The sequence below is a fragment of the Morone saxatilis genome, unplaced genomic scaffold, assembly GCF_004916995.1.
Source record: "Morone saxatilis isolate NCDOM2014 unplaced genomic scaffold, NCSU_SB_2.0 Contig1, whole genome shotgun sequence".
Taxonomy (NCBI): Eukaryota; Metazoa; Chordata; class Actinopteri; family Moronidae; genus Morone; species Morone saxatilis.
In genome coordinates, this window is record NW_023339651.1 from 1,457,132 (window position 1) to 1,466,914 (window position 9,783).

At 42.0% G+C, this 9,783-nt stretch overlaps 1 protein-coding gene across 6 annotated transcripts in view; it reads left to right on the plus strand.

Moving 5' to 3' along the window:
• Window positions 1–9,783, plus strand: part of baiap2b (BAR/IMD domain containing adaptor protein 2b) — a 68,686-nt gene that overhangs the window by 12,875 nt on the left and 46,028 nt on the right. For 3 of the 6 annotated variants that reach the window (XM_035664887.1, XM_035664920.1, XM_035664913.1), the window contains exons 2-3: window positions 3,722–3,797; window positions 8,281–8,367. In XM_035664887.1, coding sequence (XP_035520780.1) covers window positions 3,722–3,797; window positions 8,281–8,367 — 163 coding nt within the window. Of the gene's footprint in view, window positions 1–3,511; window positions 3,580–3,721; window positions 3,798–8,280; window positions 8,368–9,783 lie in introns of those variants that run through there. The other 3 variants (XM_035664896.1, XM_035664928.1, XM_035664906.1) reach the window with 3 other exon arrangements.

Here is a 9,783-nt window from a genome sequence, read left to right on the forward strand (position 1 = left end):
ACACACACACACACACTTCCCAGTCCTCTCTCTGTAAATCTGTTGATTTAGACATGAGAACTGGGCTGCTCTCCATCTTCTATATTTATTCTTTTGTTGATTGTCGTTTCTTCCTGCCAAGTGGTGGTACAGCGACGGCAGTGATTACTGCTGCTGGAGCACTTGCACTGACTCGGTTTGTTCAGCAGCCGCCACCTTACGCAACAGAAAATACACCCAGAGATGGGAGCGAGGGGCAAGAGGGAATCAGGGTATAAATAGGTTTGTTTGTCCTCAGAAATGCACAAAGAAGCACCACTAACCTCTTTTTTTCTTCCTCATGTTTGTGTGATTATGACATCAGACATTGTGGCAATGGAGCAAGTTTAGAAAAATCTTCCCCAAGCATCCACAGCAGGAGGCTTTTAATCAGAAGTACAAACAGTTTTCTAACCAGAAATGCCTCAAATCAACTTGAACCTTGCATAAATCAAAATCAAAAGATGTATTCATTTCATCCCATTTCAGTCCATGTCCCACTCCTCTTCACTTCCTTACCTAAGCTTTTTTTCACTTCATTTGAGCACCTTGAAGCTGTTCTCTCTTCATTCACTGGGCAGTCAGCCGGTTTTTCTTGCACCCCTGTGTCGTCCTGCCCTACTTCTTACTTCCCTTTTTTGAAGTCATGGTGAAGTTTGTGTACCAAGGTGACTGTTGTGCGTCAGCCCGCGGGTATTAGCAGGCATCCCTCGTAGCGACCAGCCACGAAAAGATGTGTCTGTCAACCTCAAATGTACCCTCCTCTCCCCTTGCCTTATGCTCATTCTTCTGTTCTCTCTGTCCCCTTTAGTCTTCTTACTTTTCTCCTCCTCCTCCAGGGCTGTAAAATATTTTGGCTTTTTTCCACCTCAAAACACCTTGCTGCCTTTCAACTAAACTAGTACTGAATAGAGGCCAAGTCATACAGGAAAATGGAACAGTGAAATTCATCCGTACATCTTTGGAAAATATGCGGTTCTGGATGCTTGTGACTGAGACTACTTGCAGGGCTAGTTGGTTAATAATATCTGGCGAGCAAGACAGCCAGGAACATGCATTAGTCATTCACAATAGCTTGTTAGCTCAGTTGCTAACCGCCACTTTATTCAAAGATATATTTGTACCATACACTCCTATGTACTTACATAAGTTAACTTGCATAATGTACTGAATGAACATACTTAACTTAGGTAACTCACATACTTATTAACCAACAGATTTTTTTTTTTTTTATCAAAGTAGTTTGTTGCCTAAACCTAACCAAACAGCAACTGTCATGTTTTATTGTGGAAGTCTTAACAGCATGTTGCATATTTTGTATTGCTAACTTGACCGCAGAATATGTATGTGTTTAGACGTCTAGACGAGGCAAATGTGGCGCTGACATGGTAGAACGACAGTGGACAGGCGAGTCTATTACACAATTTGGCGTGAAAGTGGCTTGGACAGAGGGAGTTAAAGGAAAGTGGATGATGCTGCTAATAAGCTACAGTAGCTTCCTCCATTTTAGACGCTTGGGCTCTCCATTCGCTCAAAGGTCAAACATCTTGGTATTAACAAACTCAAAGTGAGCGCGAATTTACCCATGACTGCAATTCCATTGGAATTAATATATTTTGCCACAAAGGTTTGCCATTTTCAATACTGATGTGGCCAGATCTTGATAATTTAACGGCTGCATGTCGGTCACTGCACTGTTAAAGCCCTCATCTTTTCTTCTGTCTTGAGTCCTCCTGTGTCTCACACTCATCCCTCACTCCCTTTACCTTCTTACTCCTTCCATCCTTTGCTGCTCATTTGACAATTCTGCCATTTCAAAGTTCGAAAAGAAAGTCAAAGAGAGAGAGAATTGCTGTTTTTTAAATTGCTGGGTTTTGCCGGAGATACAGCAGGAGTGAAAGGGCAGCTTGGACTGAGGGGGAGGTTGAGTCACTGCAGAGCCTGACAGAGGCAGTAAAACTCATTATACATTTCTTCTTTACTTTCATTCACTTATTAATGAGGGCTTGTTTTCTGACATACTTTGTCATCTTTCATGAGTTTTAGATCATATATTTATTTAAATATGTGCCTTTATGTGTATCTGTCATGAATAATTCAGTTCTGGTTGTGTCCTTTGATCACCTAGAACATCATGCAAGAATCAATGTCATATCTCATATTGCTGACTATTAAATCTGCACTGATCACCAAAACTACCCTCAGATCTGTCTTAGTCCTCTTTGATGTTCCTGGTGGTTGACTTATTCCTCTTATTCTCACAGTTTTCACTGTAAAATATTTACAGTGCTGCAGCTGAAACCTACAGGATTTGATGACTTCAGAGCATTCAGAACTGTCTGTTCTGATCAGTGTTTCATATAATTTGGTGCAAGATTTGTAGTGCAACACAAGAAAAAAATCTTTTCCAAAGTTTTAGGTGTTTTTGGTGTGAATATTAACGCCACTCATCAATATTTTTATATTAACATTGAAAAGAGTGAAACAACGCTTGTAATAACGAACTAGTAGTGATAAGAATTATTGTGTGACCTTGCAGTTCACCTCAGCTCTATGTGCTGCTAAGAGTGCTTAGCGTATTCAGCTCAATGGTTTGGTCATGGCCCGCGATGTCAGTGTTCTGGTTCACTCCCACAGCTCTCATCAGCCTAGCAGCAGCAGACAGTTGTTTCCAACAGAATTACCTGGAGGACATAGTGGAGCATTTAGCAGCTTTAGAGCCACGTATGTTTCTCACAAATTGGGGAAGACAAAAACACAGCCATAAGGGAGTGAAACAAACAGTAACACGACTCCATGTGAAGGTATGTTGTTGCTCCATGTCTGCTGAATGTGTAAATAGGCAATTGTTTCCCATAACAGTTTTATAAGGTGATAATGTGTCAATGTGTGTTTACAGTACAATTTAATAAAAAGTCAGATTTTTTTAAGTTGATCAAATATTTTTGGTTGCAAATCTGACTTGCAATGGAATGTATAGTTTCATTATTTCTGTATTTTGTATTTTCTCATATTTTCTATTACTAAGGAACTTTCTGAGCTGTGCCTCGCTTGAAATTCTGCAGTTTCTTGATCCATCTCGATATGATGCAGCTGACTTCACTTGCATATTCTGACCTGACTGGGGTGTTGCTATGGTGCCAAATGATGACATGGTATCAGTTATAAAAGGACTATAGCTGAATGTAGCCATACTGATCGATAGATAGATTCCAGGAGACAAGTGAGAAAATGTGTTTTATATATCATTTTGGTGAACTGACCCTTTAGAAAAAAGCAATTAGCAGGAGCAGTGTGCCAGAGTTCAGAGAGTGTTAGGGAAATGGAGGGAAACAGTGATGAGTCCAGGTCTGCTGCTGAGCTATGTGAGTCAGCAGCCAAAACCAGGTTTAATTTTAATGGAGACAGCAGGGGAGGTGAGAAGAAACAGTACCCCCCTCCCTGTGACTTGTTCTCTCTCTTTCTTTTTCCCTCTATTTCGTCCCTTCAATCCTCGCCGTGAGCTTGAAATGAATCCCTGCTGCACTCCTCTTCCTCCTGGTTGGCTCAGCTGACTCTGCTGTGTGTACGACTGTGTGTGTGTGTGTGGTCATGCCCCAGTAAAGAGTGGTGCTCTGTCGTTGTAGCTCATATCTGTGTTTGTGTCGGTGTCTCCTTTCCTGCTACTTGACTAACCAAACGTGCTGTTTTTTTCCCTTTCCAGTCCATCATGGAGCAGTTCAACCCCTGCTTGCGGAACTTCATAGCCATGGGAAAGAGCTACGAGAAGGCACTCACCAGTGAGTACACTAGCAGTTTCCTGTTTTCTTTCTGTTGTCGTCCCTTTTTCATTCCTTCTGTCTGTCCAGTAGTCCAGGCAGAGGGCCAACTGACCCGACACTTGGTGCTGCTTTTATATCCTCTTAATCTATCTCGAGCAGAGATGTGGTGTGATGACGACACATAGATTTTCATTAGTTTCTAGTGTTGTTGACGTCTGCAAATGCCCTCCAGAATCTTTTTTTAGGCATTGAACTACAGAAGCTAGCTTGTTGCTCTGTTGCAAAAGTGACAACTTTAATGTTCCTCTGCAGAGACAGAATATCTTCTGTCCAAATAATGTTTTTTTCACTGAAGATCTTTTTCCAATGTTAAAGATTTGCTTATCAGAGTTGACACTCTTGGGTTGATGTCCTCTGATTGTTTCTCTGTGATGATGTCCATGTCCACACGTCTTTGTCCCTCCAACGCTGATCTTAAATGTCTGCCTCCACTGTACATCCTTTGTCATTGCTTTTTGTGGCTTGCACAGGTGTGTTTGCATGGTCGAGCGTGTGAAAGAGGAAAAGACGGAGAGATTGAGGTGTAAATGCAGCAGTGGCTCAAGGTTAAAGACGAAAGCACTGAAAATATCTTGGGGAGCTAAGTGGAGCATAAGCCAATGAGAAGTGGAACAGGAGGAGTCGTGAGAATAACGGTGCCTCCCCCCCACGGGGCCAAGGAAACGAGAACAGACCGAGCCAATATCCAGGACAAGACGGGGTAAAAAAAATTAAAAACAAAAGGAGATGGAGAGAAGAAACTGACTTTAAAATGAAATATGTGACATAAACAGAAATAGGCATAGCCTTCCTTCATCATTGTCCTGAAGAACATCCATCAGCTTATCAGCTAGTGTTTCATGGACTTTGATTAGAGTCATGCAGTCAGCAGAGATTAAGATATTTCATACTTCCAGATTAGGTGGGAAACGCTGTTAGCTTGGCCATGTACATGTTGAGCTCATTTATTGATAAGAAATCCTCTTTTCGTCTCCACTCTTTGATGTCACTCTGCAGAAAGGAGGTTATCGGGATCGTATCATATATTTTCAATGATGGTGCAGCCGTGCTTGGTATGCTGTGTACACAGTGTTAAGGAGGGCTCTTCTTCATGTGTTTGGAGTCGGAAATGCAGGGAAGACTCAGTAGCCCACAAGACCAATAAAGGAGGCCTCACTCCAGTCTGATAAGGCTAAAAATAGCCCTGCGACTCCCTGAGTGGGGATTACACTTCATCAATGCCAGGCAGCGGCACAGAGGCAGGGTTTAGAGTAGAGCAGTGCGGAGCAGGGCTGGGCACCCAGCGAGTATCTATTGTCACAGTAAAAATGCCAGTGCAGCCTCTGTTTTTTTTTTGTAGAACTGGGGCGTCAGGTTTGCGTCTCTGGGGACTTTGAAAACCTGCAGGATGGAGGCAGGAAGCTGACTTGGTCTGGTTTGTTTGTTTGAGTCTAAAAGTGTTTGGGCTTGATTGGACTGGATGTGGTTCTGGATGTGGTTCTGGATGTGGTTATAGCTGGGGTTATAGCTGGAATTTAGTCTTTATTAAAATCTTTATGTGGGCACTGTAGCAGACAGGAGCTGTGAGGCTGAAAAATATTGTAGGTTTGCGGGGCAGAGAGAACATCTCACTTGGGAGAGGCTACATGTGTGAAAGGAAAGCGAGCCAGTAAGCACTGATGTGGTAGTTTGAAGGTCAGAAGACATGTAGTCCGGGTGAAAGCTGGATTACATTTGGCACAGAGATCTAAATTACTGTTGTTTCAACTGAAATTAAATGATTTATTTCACATAGGAGTACAAATAATTATATTTATTTCTGAATAATATGCCAGCTATTTCTTCAGCTAGTCAATTCGATCGTTTTGTTTATATATTCCCTGAGCCCAAAGAGAAATCTTTTTAATGGCTTGTTTTGTTGCTTGTTTGTGTTTCTGTTCTACACTTTCCAAAGATATTCAATAAACAATGGTATGAAACAGAAAAACAGGAAATCCTCACGTGAGAAGCTAGAACTAGAACATTTTTGCTTGATAAATGATTAATCGGTTATCAATATTGTTGTCTAAAACTATCGATTAATGGTTTCAGCACTAATTTCAATGGGATACAGGTCCTAGCTACACTAACTATGACAATGTCAGACAGTTGCATGTAATGTATAGACATCTAAAAATGTTTAGTCCAGGTTTAACGTAGATGTCTGGATGTCTTTGGACCTGCAAATCATCAAATCAATGCTTACTGGGAGGGAATGTGAGAAGGGGATTTGATTGACGTTGTGGAAGACTTGATGGATCACCAATCTCAGCTGATCTAGACTTTCTTGTTTGTGTTTCATTTACACTGATACTCTCCGCTCTGTATCAGCTTTATATCACTGTTCTAATCCTCTCTACTGGCAGACCCTCCTCCTCCTTGCTCTCCTCTCCCACCTTCCTCACTCTGTCACTTTTCAGCCAACAGACAAGCAAAGCATCCCCTAAAGCTAAACCTGCCTCAACTGGCCCTGCTCCCCCCCCCGGCTGCAATTTCTCTGGACATCGATTAAATTAGCGATGCTCAACCAGCAGCCTTAGCTTCACCTCGATCCCCTCGCTCTCTCACACAGTTATATCCCACCTAGGCTTAACTCAAGCGAGGCTTAGGAAGAGCCAGAAAAGGGTCTTGGCTTGTCTGTCTGTCATGGCTTACCCGGGAGGGTTGCACCGCTGTGTAGAGATTTTCTGGCTTTTATCTCAGTTCATGGTTTTGATAAAGAACTGAAAGCAGGCCAAGTTATTTCTGAGGCTGCCTCAAAATTGTCTTATTGAAAATTGTTAAGTATGTTTGCAGACTGAGCAGCCAGACGGCGTCTTCATTCCCAGAACAATAACTTGCAAACAGTAGCAGTGAGCTTTCCTCAGTGTCTCTGTGGACCCACGTCACCAAGTAAAACTAGAATTGAACTCAGAATAGCTTTACATTGTTTTCCATGTGGAGATATAAATACTCATGTTTCCCCTCTCCTGGGGATTCTGCATGAGTGTCCTCTGGCAGTTCAAAGCACAAACACCCATCAACATGACAGCCCAGTAATAAACTCAGCCCTCATCCATATGTATCTCCTGACTGGACACGTGTCCTCTGTCATCATGGCTGTCAGTCCCTGTGTGGCTAACCCCTGACCTGCTTTAACTCACCGTCACTGCTGCTTGAGGCCATCTTGTCCCCAATTTTTAAGGCCTGAGTCACCGTCATGTCTCAGCCAGTGTCCCTGGCTTGTGTGACAGTGCATCGCAGAGAATAATGGCTGACATACAGTATTTGAATTGCAGAGTGCTTTGACACCATTGCTGTGGAAAGTTTTTTGTCAGCATACTTTCAAGTAGAGAGTTGTTAAGATTGTGTTGTTAAGGATTTTAAAGATTCAGTTCATCCAAATGACCAAAAAACTGATTTGTCTGCTTATCTAGCCATGTGCTTCAAGTATATTAAACTCAATTCACCGATTGCTAGGGTTGGGTTTGATTGCTTTTTATTGGATCTCATGATTCCCAGTATTGGATCCACATTTTGTTTTAGCTGTTAGAACTATTACTGATCTTAAAATATTGAGATGATTTACATGAAACATTTACTGGGAGATTTGAACTGCTGAAAATAATGAGACACTATCAGCCAGATTATAGCTGTACAACTGTTTTATAGAATACAGCGGAATTCATATTTCATATTTCACTCGATGTAAAATCCCCCCCCCCAGCGCAGCCTCTTGCATTGTAACACATGCTATTTTTGGTCTGTACGCCTGCTTGCAGAGTGGTGCTTCTTTCTCTAACATGTTGCACTTTGTGATAAAACAAGAGGGAGTAGAGATTAAAGATTTGATAAAAGATTTGTCTTCCTCTGAGCTTAGCATAACCTCATTCAACTTTCTCCTTTCCTGTAACCATATTTTGAAGATTTTGTTAAAAGATACTCACATCGTAAGTAAGTTAATGTTAACTAACTAGCTAATTAATGATTGATGAATTAGTTTGTTAGTTAGGTAGCGTTTTGTTATTGGAGCACAGAGCAAAAAGGGGTGGGACTTAGGAAGGGTCAGTTCCACATATTTCACCAACCTGGAATTGGACCCAAAATGAAACTGGCTACCAGAACTCAATCCTTGTGATTGCAAAAGTTTCAGAGATGTTTTATCTTTTTACTCCAAAGTGGTTTTTGCTGAAGACAGCATTGCCATTTTTTTACTCCTTGTGCTTGAGAATAGTCTCTATAGCTTTATCTCTGTTTCCTGTAGTTGCCTCCATAGAGCTTTTTCTTTTCCTGCCTGGTCTCCATTTCCGCCTGTCGCTCTTTATTTCCCATGCCCAACCTTACCTCTCTTCGGGGTGGCTGTAGGGGAGGGTTGCAGAGCTGAAGAAGACATCATTTCAACTCCGCACCCTTGATCTGATGCCCAATGCTTCCATGTTTCCAGGTGTCACATATGCTGCAAAGGGCTACTTCGACGCTCTGGTGCGGATGGGCGAGATGGCCAGCGAAAGTCAAGGCTCTAAGGATCTTGGTGAGTCCTCGTAGTGGCTGTAGCGCCCCTGGTGGGGTGGAGGGGGGTTGCACAAGCAGGTGGTGAATGGGATGGCTCGTGCTGTAGAGCAGAAGCAGCTGATGACCAACCTGAAACTGGACATACACACATACACACGGCCATTTTTACTGTAATTCAGCATTTAAAGAAAAGAACCTGAAAACAGACCAGTAGTCTGTGTTTCTGCAATTTGGAGCTTATTTGATGCTGTATCAGCCCCCAATTCATGTAATCAAATGCATTCTAATTTGGGAAAAAATAATTCTGAACGTTTATCTCAGCATGCCTATTTGGTTAATCTCTTGTTTCCCTCACATTCAGGAAAGATAAAGGCTCTCCAGTTGTTTTTATATTGCACCACTGTGAGCAAATAATAAACTCACAAATTTGTCTGGCATTTGAAATTCACAACAGCACACATGGTGAGGTGGATTTGCTTTCTATTCATAACTCCTCAATATATTTACAGTGTTAATGTAAAGTCTTCCTGTTTGACTGCTGCTTCCAGCAGGATGTGAGGAACAGTTTTCCCAGCTCGCTTTGTTCTCACACAGTGTGTTGGATCAGTTCTGGTTCTGCTCACTATAGACTTGCTTTTAGGGATAATTTGCTTAGGTGAGAATTGGCTAATTTCTAGCAAATACACAGGTAGGAACATCTATATGAAGTAACAGGCCTGCATTTAATCGTTGCACTTTGTGCAAAGTTGTGTCATGGTTGTAGACCCAGTCACGTGCCGGGGAGTGTGATGAGTCTGTGTTAGCCCCGGATGACTGCATCCTCTTCGTTCCCTTACCCTGATGTGACTTAAGATAGCATGCGTGGACTGAAACAGCGTAGGAGAGGAAGGATGGAGGGAGAGATGGTGAGAGGAGGGTAAAACAGGAGTATCCGAGGCGAGTGAGGAGGATATAAAAGCAGTATTCATTATTCATGGGGGGACCTTTTTTGGGTGCTTCCTCACACTTATTCTGGTGCTTCATCATTTCATTTTTCCTCCCTGTGTGTCTTTGAGTAAATACTCAGTTGAGCTTGTGTGCCCACTCTTATTTTGAATAGTGAAAAGCTCATTACTGTCCCTCCATTCAGCTTCAACACCATAAGCACAGTGATCTCGTTCCAGTCGCTTCAAGGATGTTTAAGACTGAGAGGTTCATCTTTTTCCTCAAGTCTGCAGCTTTAATGATCATGCAAGGCTATGATTCATCTTAAATGTTTGTTTTTTTAAATGTCGGACGTTCAAAAGTATTTTCTGCATTTATTGCAACCAAAGAAATCTGTATTTGTAAATTAACTAATGGTAAACTTTTATGTACATATAATTATGTTCTGCATTGTTTTGCTTATGGCAAAAACCTGTATCTTGGTCAGTGTGCAAGATTTTTGTGCATCATG